Source organism: Chenopodium album, chromosome 2 (assembly GCF_948465745.1).
Source record: "Chenopodium album chromosome 2, dcCheAlbu1.1, whole genome shotgun sequence".
In the NCBI taxonomy this organism is placed as follows: Eukaryota; Viridiplantae; Streptophyta; class Magnoliopsida; order Caryophyllales; family Amaranthaceae; genus Chenopodium; species Chenopodium album.
In genome coordinates, this window is record NC_137835.1 from 80129437 (window position 1) to 80148726 (window position 19290).

General features: G+C 35.2%; 2 protein-coding genes across 2 annotated transcripts; one reads left to right on the forward strand and one right to left on the reverse strand.

Moving 5' to 3' along the window:
* Nucleotides 1-6392: 6392 nt before the first annotated feature.
* Nucleotides 6393-7827, forward strand: LOC145589318 (protein JINGUBANG-like). The gene has a single exon (XM_081645844.1). It carries the CDS (start codon nucleotides 6393-6395, stop codon nucleotides 7617-7619), a length of 1227 nt encoding a protein of 408 aa, XP_081501970.1. The 3' UTR covers nucleotides 7620-7827.
* A 4775-nt stretch (nucleotides 7828-12602) lies between these two features.
* LOC145589326 (uncharacterized) lies at nucleotides 12603-19085 on the reverse strand. The gene is made up of 7 exons (XM_081645856.1): nucleotides 18835-19085; nucleotides 18540-18732; nucleotides 17864-17973; nucleotides 17680-17758; nucleotides 17518-17585; nucleotides 14390-14456; nucleotides 12603-12989 (listed from the first exon to the last, which is right to left on the reverse strand). The coding sequence occupies exons 1-7, from the start codon at nucleotides 19054-19056 to the stop codon at nucleotides 12877-12879; spliced, it is 852 nt and encodes a 283-aa protein (XP_081501982.1). The 5' UTR covers nucleotides 19057-19085; the 3' UTR covers nucleotides 12603-12876.
* Between the last annotated feature and the right edge of the window lie 205 nt (nucleotides 19086-19290).

Genomic DNA, 19290 nt, shown 5'->3' on the forward strand with positions numbered 1-19290 from the left:
GGTTTGTTGCAAGATGATTGGAAGAGGTTTGAGACGTGGCAAGATGACATTAATCGTAAGATTTTATTTCCAGAATTCAGGTGAAAGAAGAAATGAAACACCATCTCAAGAAAGTTGAAACTTGGCCAAATATACACAAACATACAACTTATAAACTGAAAAGAAGTTTCAACAATTGTGTTAAGAAATCAAATCATGATTGAGTTAGCACATGGAGCGATTCCCATTTTTTTTATCTTCATTCATCAATGAATTCAACACCTACTCCTACCCTATACACATTATTGCCCTGGCTAGGTATTCCGTTCATTTCAGAGTATTTGCGACAACTTGATTGAAATACTCGTCAGTATATAAGTTTGACCATTAATATTTGTAACTATAGACTCCTAATCATAAACATCATATAAAAATTAAAATTCTAAAACATAAAATAAAAGTTTAAACTGCTACCATTAACGTGAAATTAAAGGAATAAATTTCGAAAATGGAGGTAGCATATGAATATTGTAAAAGACAAACTTTTGTGAAGAATTTTGAAATGGAAGGAACACCTTCTAATCATTATTTTTTTTTTAAAAAAAAAAAAAAAAAAAAACCTTATTAATAAAAATTGAAAATAGAAGAGTACCTCCAACAAAAGCTGTCCAGAACATGTTAGGAGGTTCCATATGCAAGCAACAATGAAAAGGAATTCTTCCCATAAAAGCTTAGAGAAGCAAGTAAAGTGTGTTATTTCCATGTACTATTTACCAAATGATACACAAGTAACACAGCCTAGCATACATATGTGATATGTACGGAGTATTTAACATCAAGACATTATACTTAGCATTTGAGTCGGAAAATTCTACTCATAAACAGCTAACATATTTGATGTTTAACATAAAAAATATACATAAAACATGAGAAATGCAGATTGAACTAGGGTATACAAAACTGAGTTAACATTGGCAAATTAATCATTATGTTGCATCTTTAAGGAGATTAAATTCTTAACTTACTACCTGGTTCACGTAATCACGTCGATATGTCAGATCCTTGACACTTTAATCATTTCCATCATCTTAATACACCCATATAATAAGAGAGCTAACAACTAATTGGGCTACTAATGTTTAATTAAAACCAAGTTGCCTGCTTTCCTTTCCCATGAAATGAGTTTCAGGGTCCCAGATAAAAAATCTCCATACAAAGATCTTAAACAAGATAATACAAGTAGCATTAAAGAATACCAGCAGATATAAAAGATTCATGGTCAATTCATTACGTATGGAGTACACGAACAAGCACACGCGCACACGTACACAGTTTGTCTAAAATTGGCTTTCTAGTGACAACCAGGGCACGACAATGGTAAGCTGAAGCAAAAATGTTCCATCAGAAGTTAACAGCACTTCAACATCCACTTTCTGTAATGCTTGTATGGGATAAAAGAAAGGGTAAAAAAGGAAAGACATCAGTAAAAAGAGGGCTGCTTTCAAGTTTCCTTAAATTACAATACGTGATTCAGGCTATAATAAGGTGATTTACCTGTCACTAATGTCAATCTACCAGATGTATTTTGTATGTTGCACGACGACAAGTAACCAATAATAAAGCGAAAGGGATGGATTATCAGCAAGATATTTGGCTACGTTTCCAATCAGACTCTAGAAGCCTTCCCTTAACATGGGGTTGTAAACTGGTAATGAGCTTAGCAGGGTTGCGAACTACTTAAAACTCAACCTGAGAAGTTCATGAGCCAAGCAGGACTACTTCAAAGCATTGGCCAAATCTGAGTCATAGGAAAGTTCTAACATATAGAAGAGTATAAACTTGTCACAATTTTCAAGGTCAAGTTGAGTAGATAAGTTAAACTTGATATTCTGAGTCTGAACTCTGAAAAATTCAGAAACTCAGCTCGAGCTAACATGCAAGTGTAACAAGTTGCACGATGCTGAACAAAGGTCAACTCATATATCACCCCTTGTTCTGAATCGAAGATAAACAGTTAAACAAGATCTAATGGCAAACATTTTCACTGTGATCTACACTAACATTATACAAAAACATGGCTGTCAGTCTGAAACAATTAACAGCAGTACAGCAGAAAGCTGCAACCAAATCAAGCTGATAATAGTCATGGCCCTCGTGGGCTTAAGAGTGCGATGTGAAATTCCACACATGTATTTCCTGAAAATCTTCCGATTTCTTGCAGGAAAATAATGAACCAAAAGAACATGCAACAGCAATGTTACCATTAACATAACAGAAAGGATTTTAGATGCAGCATCAGAATTCATTTCTCTAGTTGTGGACATTAGACTTTCAGGTTAGGTGTTTCCTACCATGCTATTTTGAGTGGTACAGATGTCAGACTTCGAAACCAATTGTACCAGCTCAAAGACTCCTCAACGGTTGATATTTGATCACTTTCCAACGGCCAAAACCAACCGAAACTTAATCAAGTGAGGTCAAGATGATGGTACTCTCACCAAATGTAAGAAATTAGCAAAAAAACAGTTATCTTGTGAAAAATAGAATTAAAGGATGAAACAAAAAGACCATGAAAAAATAGGTCTATGAATCTACATTGCACATTTGCACATGGGTCGATTCGAATTTCCATCTAGGGGTCTTAAAGCCTAATCTAAGGGCATTGTCGCGTTGATGCCAAACTATAAACATCTTATTTTAAAAGAAACTATTCAAGAAAGAGACTTCCACCAAATCAAAAGCGTGAATGTGATCAAATAGCTCTAAAAAAGTATAAGACGTGCAATATGGTTATACACTTTTACTGATCCAAAGCATTTACTTCACAATAAATGAAAACCATCCTCAAGGAAGAATCAAAAACTAAAACAAATCTCTTTGTCCGGAATTAATAGTCACTTATGTCATTTAGGATAAATAGAAAAGTTGTCACCTTTTTAACTTTAGCAACAATCTATACATAATGTGAGAGTATTAATGTATTATGATGATTCATGTTGTCATGCTGACTGATAAGCAAGGCAATCCTGGAAAAAATTATTTATTAGTCCAAATGCCAGGATCTTGGAAGGTGTAACAATAACACATTGCATCTTCCATCTTAAAGTAACAGTTTAGAATGTAAGCAAACAAATTTAAAATGCGGATTAAAGAAAGGGAATATAAAGCTTAAGAAAAGCTGCTGTTTGGACCACTACCTTCATATAGTCTATTTGCTCTGAATTAGGACAGAAGAAAACACAATATAATTACTTAAAAAGGTTAACTTTATGAACAACCAAACACAAAACAGCAGTTACCAAAATAAAACAAAGAAATATGAAAATTTGATATCAAATTAAGGTAGCCAATTGAATTTTTACCGACCATCATAAGTGACAAAGGCTGCTGCTTTCGGCCTAGTCTAATTTTCTAATAGTATGTATATAAGTAGAACAGATCTTAGTTAAATTATTTGCTATTTTTGGCGCACTTTCTAACCACTAAATACAATCAATTTCTAAATCATTTGTTCAACTAAAACTAATCACTGATAAACATAAACCAGAGAAAACAACAAGAATAGCCATCACTGTTACAGGGAATGATACAATTCACAAGTAGCCATGTTAATATAATCAAGAAAAGATACATTGGTTAAAAATTGAGTGGCATATAAGATACAACCAATGACATTGTAAAGATTCCCTTTTTTTGTCCTTCTGGATTCAAGGTTCCTAAAGAAGGTAGGCATGGCTTAGACATGTGGGGTGGGATGGAAAAATGGCATACAGAGTACTTATAACTCTTTGATATTGGACAAAATGATACATTCTCTAGGGGCATTTAAGTCATGTCAATGGTTAAAAATTGAATTAAGAAACAGGCTAATACTTAAATTTTATCAACTTCTTTGATGATAGTTATTTTACAAATGACCAATAAAACTCAATAATTATAAATGATCTAGCTCATCTAGGACTCTATTTACATTTCATAACCTTTTTTCAACCATTAGATTTTTATGGTCATCTTAAAATGACTTGCAAAGAGTTTATAGGGGAAGACTAAACTACATTCTATTTCAAAATAACATCTCCAAGCTCACTAATTATCATCTATGTGTTTTAGACTAGTAAAGAGGATAAACAAGCAAAAAGAAAAGAGGAGCAATTAGGACCGCAGACGGTTATTTCAATAACTTATTTCCAAGAACGCCTTAATAATAGCTAGGACAAATTTTTTTAAAAAGCATCACTTTGCCATCATGGCATCCATGAAACCCCTTCCTTTTTCTCCTTAACAAATGCAGAATATTAGCTGCTTGATTTCATGTCATGTGTCTTGATTAGAAAAATCTAACAATACAAAACTGGCTACTGGCCACATTACCCTAATGGTTAGTGCTGAGAGGACTAACTATTCTGTCAAAGCACCATAGAAAAGGTCAACTCCTAAGGGTTTTTAGTGTTAAAAAAAGATTACCTTCTACACCAAAATATTAAAAAAGGGACCTACTAATATAAATTCAAATAATAGGCCGTAACTTTATGTAACAAATTACCATCTACATACGAGCACATTAACTTATAATGAAGCTTTAAAAGTTAACCCAAAAAATAGGAAGTAGCACTAATGACTTCTTAGGTAAGCAGTAATGAAAGACAATAGAATTATGGGTAATCATAACAAATAAAAAAATAAAAAATAAAAAATAAAAAAATAAAAAAACCATTTTGAACGTCTATACTAATATTAACTCTGTTATGAACTCTACTCCTTTCTTCACTAATTTCCATTGCTGGTTGGGTCATTTTCTCTATCGAAGTGGTGATAGAAATGCATAAATCAAACATATACTGAAAGGTTAAGCTGTTATACCAAACTTAAATAGCATACTACCCTTGCAAAATCGCACAACATTACAGATACAAGCCTAGCTAGTAGACCGCAAATGCGAATGAGACAATCTCACACGAGACTTTGCCTAAAAACAATACAAATAGGATAATCATGTTCATGGCACTACGAGTGTGGTAGACAAGCATGGAAGAATGAATAGTATAGAATTACAGTATAACCCATCAGTTAGCAATTCCTGAATTAATGGAAATGCCAAGGTTTAGGGTACTCCAGAACGCCTAAAGGCTCCTCTAGTAGCCTAAGGGATTTATCAAATATCAACAATGTGACATCGATTTTGATGCTCATTGTACTCCATTAAAAAAAAAAATCCATTCACAAACTTTAAGGAAATTAATCTGAACTCGGCCTTATAATATCAGAAGATGCCTATTGGCTATTGGTTTCCTGACCATATTTTATACAAATGGCAAATATAATAAAAAATGTATATTCAAGTATATATTAAAAAAGTCAAACCACGAAAAAATAAAAAGTCATACCACACAAAGATATACTCGTATCTGAATAGATATAAACTATCAAACCAAGTCTTATACAGAGTAATAAAATTAGATTACACAAAAAGATAAAAGAATACATCTGACTAAACTAAAGATTAGATTCCTTCAATAACCATTGGTTTCAACTACTCCAAACAAAGTGTCGAATTTCTATCCAATTACCAAGGTCATAATCTTTGTTTAGCAACTAAAATATTGTGCCAACCAATCATCCAATGAAAGCACAGCATAAAAACAAAAACTGATTAGCAGGCATAGATCAGACAATTACAATTTAACAATATGGATAATCTGCTTAAAGGTTTAAAGTATTTGGAAAAACTATTAAAACACTGGCAAGTAGAAATATACAACTGCGTATTTGTATAACTAAAATAGTGGAGGATGCCTTTTTCTACTCCCAATAAGAAGATTGATATTATTTTTTTTTAATTTTTTTTCCGGGAGTAAGTGAGAGCGATAAAGACAAAAAATGTAAACGAGTTTTTGATTTCATACCACTCCTTAAGATGGTAATTAATTAAGATAGTTAATCATCCACATAAGAAAAACGATATTTTAAATGATTTTTTATACACTAGCATAAAAAATTAATTACTGCCATGTGTAAGGATATTTAGGAAAGTTTTGTAACTAATATTTTAAAAAATGGACGTATAAATCTACTACTAGAGATGGGTTTAACTTTTAAGTTTGGTGTTAACTACTTAATCAAAATCAACAGTCTACGTCAAAAACTAGTAATTCCGTGACCCCTCTACCCAAAGAATTGCTACCTCTATATAAGGCATACCCTCTATCAGGATATCTATTCTCTCCACTCTTTACCATCAACAGATATTCAATTTTTTTTATGCATTTCTAAATAATCATAACCTATTCAATCATTCATCTTTCTCACATTCATTCATTCATTCATTCAATATTCTCACATTCAGCTATTAGTTCCACAAACTCATCCCATCTTTGCTCTCAATCTTTTCCTTAATCCCTTCTTTCTGCAATAAAATGCAGACTTCAACATCTCATTCAAGTTCTTTCTCGAATGAAGATTCTGAGCATGACCACTATGATACAAGGTCAGCTTCCTTCTCTTCACTCCCAAGCCTCCCAAGAGTTCCAGGCCTTACAGTGCATCCCAATCAACTAAACCATCTTTCCAGCGCCTTAAGCCAGTGCATAACCACTCTCACAGGACATACCTCCTACATATTCTCTCTTACTTTGGCTGGAAAATATCTCTACACCGGTTCCTCCGACAATGAAATTCGAGTATGGAAACGCAACCCCTTCAGCTATGAAGCTGATGAAGAGAGCCTAGCTGATAACGTGGTGGCAGTTGGAAAAACTGCAGTGAAGTCTCTGGTTGTTTTAGCTAACCAGCTCTTCAGTGCACATCAAGATTGCAAAATCCGGATATGGAAGATAAAAGCCCAGGAACCATTTAAGAACATAAAATATGAAAAAGTCGCTACCCTACCCACACTTGGTGATCGTACTAAGAAACTTCTAAACCCAAACAACCAAGTTGAGATTCGTAGACATAAGAAATGTACATGGGTACATCATGTTGACACTGTCTCTGGGATAGCTTTATCGCAAGACCAGTCCCTGCTCTATTCTGTTTCATGGGACAGAACACTAAAAATCTGGCAAACATCTGACTTCAAATGTTTGGAGTCAGTTACGAATGCACATGATGATGCAATAAATGCAATCGCAGTGTCCTATGATGGATATGTTTACACGGGATCAGCAGATAAGAAAATCAAAGTATGGAAGAAACTCCCAGGAGACAAGAAGCATACTCTGGTCAACACGCTGGAGAAGCACATTTCAGGAATAAACGCCTTAGCACTTAGTCCTGATGGGCTGTTGCTGTACTCAGGGGCGTGTGATAGATCAATATTAGTGTGGGAAAAGAGTTGTGATGATGATAGCATGGAACTTTTAGGAGCACTAAGGGGCCATACCAAAGCCATATTGTGCTTGGCCACCGTTGATGACTTGATTTTCAGTGGTTCAGCTGATAAAACTGTACGAGTTTGGAGAAGGGTTGAAGGAAGCTATGTTTGCCTGGCAGTACTGGAAGGACACCAGGGTCCAGTCAAGTGCTTGACTGCAGCAGCTGATGCTTACTACCCTCATAATAGCATGCCATCGTCTAATTATCTTGTCTATAGTGGTAGTTTAGATTGTGATATTCGAGTATGGCAGGTGTTGGTATCGAATTGATTCATCATCTATGCCTAAAAATCTAGTACCAGATAGCAAAGTATCTCCCAGCTAGTTATAAATTTAAGTTCAACAAATTGCAGATTGGCAATGAGCACTTTAGTGTTTGATGCATAAATTTAAGATAATATTGCAAATTTCCAATATTGCACATCTCCAATGTTCCTAAACAGGGTAATTATCAGTCTATAGGTTTTAACAATTCCAAACAAAGAGGAAAGGGGAGAAGAAAAAACAAGCACTAAAACAGATCAACATTAAACCATGATATGACATAAATGCCCTGGAGTCAGGTCAAATGTGATGTCACTTAGATAAATAATATAATATTTACAGGATAAGAAATTCTACAAGGGCATGCCTGGAATTCCATAAATTAATAGGGGGTAATATCTAGTGGGGTAGATTCTGCTTGAGTTTTGATTTAGAGAGTAATATTTCATTTTCTAAGGTTTGGCAAGTATCCTGGGGTAAAGACAACCACTTCATGGCAATCGACGGACGACGGCAACCATCATGTCGATGATAAATTTGAGACCACCACAAGCATCGCCTCACTTGAAAGATCAAAAGCCCTAACCTTTTGTTCGACTATCTCTTCAACCAATGGCTCAATTCATGACACTTGTTCGTAATTCGCCAGAATTGATGAGCTATGGTGGCGGCTCGCAGCTTCCATCGGGTGGCAATAATGGCGGCCAACAGCTTCAATTGGGCGGAGTGATATGGAGGTGAAGGAGATAGCATGAGCAGGGGAGAAGGAAGGTACAATATAACAGTGGAGAGTATTTTTTTTACAGGGGAGATTGTTACCCTAGGGGGGAGGTGAGTACTTATTAACCCCCTTTTTAAGGAAATAGATTACCCCACTAATTAATTACCCTTGATCCATACTAAAAACAATTCCAGAAATTTTACTGGTGTATTTTTTCCCCTCCCATACTAAAAACAATTCAAGCCTTAGGAAAATGTAGGAGTGATGAAACCTTTGCAGCGTATAAGGAGGCTAAGAGCAAGGCAAAGGCAGCTGTTCGCCAAGCAAAAGAAAAGACATATCAGGAGGTTTATGAAAAGCTTGATTCCAAGGAGGGAGAAAGGATCATTTATAAGATGGCAAAGAGAAGACAAGAGGCAAGGAAGGATATTGGCATGGTGAAGTGTGTCAAAGATAAGAACCAAATGGTCCTAGTGCAAGAGGAGGGCATCAAGGACAGGTGGAAGGGGTACTTCGATGAATTATTTAATGGAAGTAATGGAGTTGTGATAGGAGATACCTCTATGAGTGATGAAGAAATCAACATGGAGTATGTGCGAAGGATTAGGAGAGTAGAGGTGGAGATTGCACTGAGGAAGATGAAACCTAAGAAGGCGGTTGGCCCTGATGGGGTACCGATAGAGGTGTGGAGGTGTTTGGGTAAGATTGGTATTGATTGGTTAACAAACCTTTTCAACAAGATATGGACGGCTACAAGGATCCCACAAGATTGGAGGAAGAGCACCTTGGTCCCGGTTTATAAAAACAAAGGAGACGCTCAAGATTGTTCTAACTATCGAGGAATTAAGCTTATGAGCCATACTATGAAGTTGTGGGAAAGGGTGATTGAACAAAGGTTGAGGGCATGCACAAGCATTTCAGATAACCAATTTGGTTTTATGCCTGGGAGATCTACTATGGAGGCAATCCATTTGATAAGACAAATGATGGAGTTTTATAGGGTAAAGAAGAAAGATCTTCATATGGTCTTTATTGATTTAGAGAAGGCATATGACAAGGTGCCAAGAGAGATACTTTGGTGGGCAATGTTGAAGAAAGGTATCCCACGAAGGTATGTAGACCTAGTTAAGGATATGTATCGGGATGTGTCAACAAATGTGAGGACATGCGGAGGGTTGACAAAAGATTTCCCTATTACAATCGGATTGCATCAAGGGTCTGCATTAAGCCCTTTTCTTTTTGCAACGGTTCTAGATGAATTAACTAGACCAATTCAAGATGAGGTTCCATGGTGTATGCTGTTCGCAGATGATATCGTTTTGGTGGATGAGACTAAGGATGGGGTTAATGTCAAGTTGGAGCAATGGAGGCAAAGGTTGGAATCTAGAGGGTTTAAGCTAAGTCGGAGTAAGACTGAATATTTGGTATGTCGTTTTGGCACTCAGAGGGGGACACGCAATGAAGTGGTGAGTTTGGATGGAAAGGATTTGACCATGAGTGAATGTTTTAAGTACCTAGGGTCGATCATCCAGAAGAATGGTGACATTGATCAAGACGTGACCCACAGGATTAAGTCAGGGTGGCTTAAATGGAGAGCGGCCACGGGAGTGTTATGCGACCGCAGCATTCCCTTAAAGTTGAAGGGAAAATTCTACAGGACTGCCATACGACCAGTGTTGCTCTATGGTACAGAATGTTGGGCTTCTAAGAAAGAGCATATTAAAAAGATGGAGGTTACGGAAATGCGCATGTTAAGGTGGATGTGTGGAAACACTTTAAGAGATAGAATCAGAAATGAGGTTATTCGCAAGAAAGTAGGTGTGGCGGGCATTGTAGATAAACTAAGGGAAAATCGTCTGCGTTGGTTTGGACATGTAAGACGGAGACCCGAGGGTGCACCGGTGCGAAGAGTGGAAGAGTGGGACCATGGAGGGATTAAACGAGGAAGAGGGAGACCAAAGATGACTTGGTTGGAAGGAGTGAGGAAGGATATGAAGTGCATGGATTTACGTGAGGATGAAGTTTTGGATCGTAAGGGATGGAGGAGAAAGATTTATGTTGATGACTACACGGAATAATCAAATTTGGTTCATGTTAGCCGACCCCACTTTTGGGATTAAGGCTTTGATTGATTGATTGATTGATTGATTACACCCATTCCAGGCAGCCCCTAAAGCTTAATGTTTGCTAATTTGGTCCTTGCTTAATGAACTACAGGCTAAAAACTTGAGTTTCAGGAAAAACAAAACTTTTTTCTTTATATTGGTGGCTAACAGTTTATCATACTAGCAGATTCAGGTGCGACATTGAACATACAAAGTTTACAGAACATAATTGTGTTCATCTTGACTGACCAAAGCATTAAAATTATTACCTATTAATATATTATAGTTACAAAAGTATACATATGAAGCGGAAACAACAAAAAGGATTCTCAAGCAAAACATGAAAAAATGTGTTCACTTGGCCAATGTCTCCAGAAGCAATTCATTCAATCTGTATCAACATTTTCTACATTTTCCGACCAATTAGAACTTAAAAAATGGAAAATGCATCTACCTACAGCAATACACCTAAAATTTACAAGTTTGGACATCATTTATGCAATTCACAAAAAAGCAACCAATATTCCATAAACATATGTAGACCTGACTCTCACAATTATCGGAGATGAGCAGAAGATTAGGACAGGTCAGATCTCAGCTAGGAAGGTTGAAAGATAAGATCAGTCTATGAAGGTTGAAAGATAAGATCAGTCTATGAATATGATGTTTTGCTTGCAAAACCATTCTAAGGGACACCTTTCTTAGCAGGTGGGTGTCTGGTACTCATAGGTCATCTTCTACAAATTCACTTCTGACTGTTTTCCAAAAATAAAACTTGGGTCACATTTACTAGTACCATTAACAGTGTAATTCATCAATTTACTTTACCCCCTTCATGGGAGCACCTTAAGTAGCTAGAACTCAAACAGCCACAACTAAAGTTGTTATTTTGAAGTCCCAGACATAGTTCGGACACATAACCAGTTTAACCACACTCATCGGCTACAACAACCAGAGTAAAGTCAACCAGCAAAATATTAGGGAAGCAACCAAATGCACACCCCCTACCCTTCCCCAACAAAAAAAAAATGAATCACTTTAGCAATCAAGCCTTAAAAATGATATGGTCCCTTGAGCACTTCTAAGCACTTGCAAACCACTGCTAATAAAAAAGACTCCTCTAACAGTCGGGGATTATAGAAAATTAAAAAATGTAAACAAACTTTATAACAAATCTACAAAGTTCTGTATTATTGTATAGTGTTCAAAGATCTAGACAAAAAGCATGTTGGCCAATTGTTTCAGCACAAAAACAGAAAAGTTACTCAATGATTAACAATATTATGCTGATCATAGTGCTAAGTTTGCTTTAGACGGCAGATGCATTAGCAAATTGCAGATATTAATTGCACAGGCTGAGAAGCACTTCACATCAGCCCTCTAATGCAATCAATATAATGCTCTACACTGAAAAAAACGTGAAGTCCAAGCACTTTCTGTATGGTTCCTACATTCCTACTGACAGATTTCCAATTAAATTATTATGTAGATTTTGTTTTTCCAAAAAGGTACTATATAAAATTAGGGAACCCTTCTCTGAATTGTATTCCCTAATTTATCAAGAAAAATAACACTCTGACACTTGCATGTTGTGAAGGTCAAACTTTCAAAATTAAACCCTTTTGATTAAAACCATTTCACAAGTTTTATTGTACTATGTGATTATTTTATAGTACTTTCATGTTTATTTCCTTAAAAATAGAATCAACCAATATATTGTGAGAAATAGACGATCAAAATTTGACATCAAAAATATTATATGCTATCTTATAAAACCCGAGAGCAGAATCCTCAACTTCTAATTCTCTCAATAAAATTTTATTATCAGACATTCTGAAAGAGATCACAAGACTGTATTCCATACAAAATGGTGCTACTTGAGATGTTGCTAGACACTATTTCATCAACAAATGAATTTATCTTTCACCAGATAAACAAAACCTCACTGGCCTACCAGAACCCAATGTTTAGTTAAGAAGGAAGAAGTAGAAAAAGACAATCAAGTCACACATGACTTGCAACATTGCAAAGAGTTCAAAGAGATAATAAAAGCAGCTCTTGCTCCAGCTTTTAAGTTATGTTACATTGTGCATTATGGTTGAAAACTTGAAATTGTTGAAATAAATTACTCCAAAATGTTCACTATCTAATTTGCTTAACAGAACTTTAACAAGCAGCTAAAGAAGAGGGAAAGAGACACGGATTGTATGTGGATTGCAACATTATAGATTTTCAAATACCAAATCAAACCAAGCCTATTTCAGGTATTCAAGTTTGTGATACATTGATTCTTGCCAACATCTTTGTATAGCGCAAAGACTGTATATTATCAGGCTACATTAGTATGTATGATAAATCTCCAAGATGCAATACAGAGGCAAGTTGCCAGACTATAGTAGAAACAAATAGAAGATTAGAAGTCATTCATCTGGATCACTCATAAGGGCATTTTTGCTGGTGTACCTGGAGAGCGGGGATACTTTCTAGAGGTAGGACGGTCTTTGAAACATATGATAGCAGTTCGCTGTCCAAAAGGGCCATGTGATTCCACTGAATAGCAAAAAAATAAATTGTCATTTGCTCACTTCATTTATTAATTAAAAAGCAAAAAAGTTGTTTACACATAAGCAATGTGCATCTGCTTTAAATATAATAGCAAACATAGTATCTATAGACAGATGTTCTCATCTCAATAAACGCGGAAAAATGAGACAATCATCAAGGTAATACATGGCATGATATCTAAACCACCGTGACGTATGTATTAGTGTTCTTTTTTTTTTTAATAATTATTATTCTTCTGGCTTTATCAGTTAAAACGACATCAACGTAAAAACATGCATTCACATAACCCAACAAATCTGAGTTCTAGTCAACTAGTGAGCATACTCCAACAGTTGGAAGCTATTTGTGCCCCTTAAATGGAGTTTGTAATTTTAATTTCAAGTTTTAAATTTAACCTCGATACCAAAACTTTTAAAAACCAACTAATTGAACACTATTTATTAATTGCACTGTGAGAACTTTAAGATTTTCCAACCAAGCTTACAATTTTCAAGTTGATGTATGACAAGTTTTAAAGGAGACAAAGATTCTTTACTCATCAGCTTGAATTGCTATGTAGGAGCAACAATTGTTGCATATCAATCAAGAGTCGCATGGAAACAAACTCTTAGGTGAGGCGATATTGGTGAGGCATTCCTATGCACTTTGTATTAACACTATTGCCTAACCTCGGAGCGTCTTAACCTTTATTACAGTGCCACTTATTATAATAAGGCAAGACTGCATATTTCCAGCCACCCTACCTTGGAATAATGTTGATGTTAGTCCAAATATACAATATTACAATGTACGCCATTTTTAGGGTCAAAGAGGATTAGAGGAATCACCATATGTTCTTCATCAAACATAGGCGGGAAACAAAGAATAAAATCAGTAAAACCTGATGAAGTAAAGCACGAGTTGGATGTTAGCCAAAACAACAGCCTACTCTTGCATAATAAGAGGGAATGTTGTAATCCCCCATTTTTGACATAAATAACTCGAGTTATACTCATTAGCATTATATAAAGTATATCTTTAAGAGGACTTAAAAGGCAACCTTAAGCAAGTTAAATCAAAGACATATAAGAAGGCTTAATCAAACTGAGCTAAATTGCTCCTTTTATAACAGGACTAAGTTTGTCAAAATCGGTAAACTTAATCCTATATTAGTTTGTCTGAATCAATAAGATTTACTTATGGTCTGTATTATAGCAATAGAACTGTGGTGATGATCATAAAAGTGCAGATGAACAAAGTTCTCGAATCAATAAATAGTAACACCTTTTATTATATATTATATAAAACATTATTATAGCAATGATTATACTGTATTTTTTTTAGTAAGAATGAATAATGATAAGCAACAATACTACAAAGACAAGATAAGTTCCTCGAAAGCATACCTAAATGCTGATGCAAAAGAGTAGCACCCAATAAATTTATTGCTCTTTCAGCATTTCTAACTTCCACCTGTTCAGAAATAGCAAATGTTACAATCAGTTGATGATTAGGAATACTACAAAAACAAGCATGCAGTAATCAATGTATTCTGTTGAAGCAAAGTATATGAGCTAAAAGGACATTTGAAAAGGGACTTTTTTTTTTGGCATGAGCTCATTGTATGGCTATGGCATGTCATACTTATACAACTGTCATGCTGAAAGGAGTGCAGCCATAACTGCCCCCAAAACACGAAGGACAAAATCATGGATCAGATTGCAGAATATGTAACAGCATAGAATTTTGCTTTCTTGATGTATGTTATCTTGTCCCTTTCCTTGGGAAAGAGGAGAGGGGGGAGGTATTAGGAACACAAACTTCACACTTGTCATCCATTCAAAACTCTCGTCTATATATAAACATCCCCTTACAAAATATAAATCTATCAAAAGTCAAACATCGCCCACTTTGCAATGGCCAGAGTAACCTAGTATACACATCTATCATAATTTAAAATTCCTTACCACTTGGGAGCAGGACAGCGGTTTTGAAAAGTGATTTATGTTTGGAATGGAAAGTCAAATTTCAACTACAGTTGATTAATAATTCTAAAGATATTTATATATTAAAGTTTAATTTAAATTAAGTAGGTAAAGTTAAAAAATAAAAAAAAAATCTTAGCACAGCTGAGACGGCTGCAACCTAAGACAACAGCATAAGAGCAAAAACAAAATCCTTCTAGAATCTAATGGTATGTCATCAAATCACTGCTTATAAAAGGATATTAAATGGATAAAGCTATTTGACGTATTTGTATCTATGGCGACAGGAAGAATAGATAAGCAAGAGCAAATTAACACAGAAAAGCAACTTGACAGGGAAATTGGTTGACTGGGAAGTAGAGACATTGAAAAGTAGATATATTGCTGCTCAAACAATAAGTCACTAACCAAGGACATATAGTAGACGAACATAGGTGTGAGCATTTCTAAAATATGCTTTTGTTGAGGAGTATTAGTTAAGCCTCTAGCAGCGTTTGTTAGCTCTACTCACACCTAGCTGACATAAATCATATAGTCGATATTTTGCATATGTTTATTTATAAACTAAAGTTGAAGCCCCAATTAGTTTTGTGCTCAGGATAGGTAGTATTCTAATGATAGTAACATAACAAACATTTGAAGCTTTGAGATAGAGTACTGCTGCATTGGCAATTGCATCAGCTTCATTGTAAGATAACTATGATTTAAATTCATTAACAATCGACAAGGCTAATACAATTATTTTTTCATTAAAAAGTCTTATGTGTGCTGTATCAAATCTAAACATTCATATTCAGTTATTCACAATTAGATGCTACATTAGTCAGTTATGTACTTATATATGCAGCATTTATTGAATAGTATAAGGGCCAGCTGAAAAGGAGAAAATTTGGTCCAGCAATTTGTCCAAACGGCTACAGGAAGTCAGCAAGATTGGGCAGGAGCTAAATTAATAACCATTTAGTTCTTTATCACTCAAATATTTTGTAGTTAAGAAGCTGAACATTTACAGATGAAATCATCCCAAAAAGCCAAATAAACGTAGGGGGGATGTCCAATGTGGGATAGTACTACAGTTCAAACTGTCTAGTACTACACAGTGCAAAAAAACTATACAATAATATCGGCTCAAAGGGAAGGGATGCACAATTTATTGGCAATCAAATCTTGAGGCCCTATAAAAAAATAAAGACAAAATGTAAATTACAGAAATGAAAGATAAAAATCTGATAAGTTACTTCAAGTCTTCAACTATAATGTTGAATATAGAGCCACTCTTCTTTTTTTTTTTTTTTTTTCCTTCAACCCCTGATTTTCATTGTAAGTTAGATCAGTTAACCTTAAGAAACCAGCTGACACAGATACAAGGTGACACAGACACACGGTGACACCCTGTGGCCACTGCTACTCTTAAACAGCTGGTTCAGTACAGTTCATTAAATAAATGATTCCCACTATTATTAATCCTAGCTCGGTAATGTGCAGGGGTCAAAAGAGATTAGTCTCAGCTCTTATCAAGTCAATTTAAGGCTCAACACAGTGGGTAGTTGAGTAGTTCCATTTTAACATCAGTTGAAAAAAAGCTCAATTGACACAATTCTTTCTTAGGTGCAAGACAGCTTCATATTATGCATTTTAGAGTTCGTACCCCAGCATGTTGTGAACTTCTGATTGAATAAAGCACAAGGCTTCCCCTCACTCAACAAATTCCACCATCCAGCTTTATATGCAGTATTTTTTTTATTATTGTTTGTTTATAACAACCAGTTAGAGTAGAAAACAAATTAAAAATACTTGAACAGTATAACAGACATAATTGCAAAGCCAGGAAATTTACAAGTATTCATTTTTCATAATAAACAGGCTTTGTTTTTCACCATGTTTTGTTTTATATTGCTTTTTATGTAATACAAAGCAACAAATTACAAAGTTCCACAAAGAGCATGGCAGTTCAAACATAATCATAGCACGTGAAAAGTAACAGTAACTTCAAGCCATTAACTCCATTTTTTGTGAGTGCTATTGACCATAATACCATAAAATAAAAAAAATCAGAATCTTACTTGCTATGTAGCAAGGTTTTCCTGCCTACATACTACTGTAATATAGATGCAGATTTTCTTTTGCTTCCACAATGATTAAAACCTTCTCATCTATATTCAGTAAAGCCAGTCATCTATCTGAAATTTTAGTGTTCATAACATCTATAACTCCTGAGAAGTAATTTTGATAATTGGCTTTAATGGATAGTTTTATCTTAAGGTTACCAGCTTTGGATATATACTTCCTTTTTCATTTTGTTTGGTATGTGATAACAGCAGTAACAGTCACATGCTAACATACTCAACAAAAGCATTAAATGTTGCAGTCCTTTTACATGGAGATTATTTTAGAAAACTTTGTGATCATAGTTATATACATAGCTCACTTCCCTATCCTAGAGAAAGGAGCTATTGCCTGAGTCAAGAGTAGCACACTATATTATGAAAAGGATTAACTAACAAAAATATTAATAGTAGGGCTATATAAGCAAAAGAAACATTGGATACCTGAGGGTCATGACCCTTTGCAGCTACGAACAGACCACCCATGCGAACCAAAGGAATACAATACTCAGCTGACCAATAAAAGAAAATCAAAACATTGCGTGAGAAGATATAAAGAGCTTCACAGTTGTAATAAACAGCTATAATAAAGAGCCTAATCAGCACCTAGAACTCTCAGTTCTGCAACAGCCCTAGCAACGGCTATATCGAATGATTCTCTGAACTCCAATGTGTGTCCGAAATTCTGCCCTATAACCAAGAATATTTAGTGTACAAATAAAGAAGTAAATCAATCAATCACACATGCCCATATCTTTCAAAGAACACTAAGAAATTACGAAAGAAATACCTCAGCCCTGTCACGAATAACTTTCACGTTGGACACACCAGTAACATTAATTGCATGCTCCAAGAATAAGCAACGCTTGTTCATTGATTCTAGAAGTGTAACCTTCCAACCTATACATAAGTAACACTACAAAATCAAAATCTAATACGACAAAACACAAAGGTGACTAATCAAAACCCAACACTAGTGATTCTATAACCCATCGATTATTATGTCAGAACTCAGGTGATTCTATAGTTTGACTATCAGGATTAAACTTACAAAACTATGACACAGTTTTCTACCAATATATGAAAACTTAAAGTTTATAAAATTCTAATAGTAGCTACTCATAGACTCATACTAACACAACCAAAGTATTCAACTACTTAATACTTTGCATAGCATAAAATGCTTCAAAGATGCAACTGAGAGTCCAACTAGGACAAAATCACTCTGAAAACAATGAGCTTATAATCTAATCCTTTATATATACAACATAATGACCATATGCAATACGCCTTGATTAAAATTCAAATCATGTATTCGGGTTTGCCGGCTAGGCGGCTACATTACTCCGTTCGTAGCATTACTTGCACCAATTAAGTGTGCACTAACGTCTCTAAAGTTAGAAAGTTCTCATCAATTTCCACAATTCTCAGAACAATTTATAATTGTAAGTGAAATTAACAAATACCTGGGCAAGCAATGGCTAAGATCAAACCCGGAAGCCCGGCACCAGTGCCAACATCAACAAGACTCAAACTTTCACACGAAGAACCACAATGTGAAGTGTAAGACTCATTCATAGGCGGAAGAATTGCGAGTGAATCTTCAATGTGCCTTTCCATTACTTCACTCCTCACTGTAACAGCAGTTAAATTCATCTTCTGTAATAAAAAATAAAACACAATTCAATTACAGAAACAAACAAATTAATACTAATTCAGCAACACATTGAACATTGAAGAAGAAAGAGGGAGAAAAGGGACCTGATTCCATTCAAGAAGGGTATCAACATATAGAGAAATCTGGTTCTTTTGATGAGAATTTAGGGTTTCAAAGTGGGAAGAATTGATTGCTGTTGCAGTAATTAGAGATTTGCGAGTGTTTGCAGTGAATTTGAAGGAGTTGGGTTTGTAGTACGGAAGGTGTTCGATGAAAGTCCTGAGAGAAAATGGGGATAGGATGAGCTTACTACGCAAGCACATCATTGTGTTCCCGCGCTGAGGATTTTTTTTTTTTTTTTAATTACTTGTATTACTCTTTTCTTTTTGTTGTGAGGGAGATGGAGATATATACTACCAATGATGAATGATTAGACAATTATAATTTTCCTCTCTTCTCTCTCTAAAACCCTAGCCTCCATTGTTGAATTTTGAAGGGGCTTCCATCGGATTTACCGGTGGAAAGCCCCAATCGTTGTTTCTTTTGTGTCTTTTCTCTTG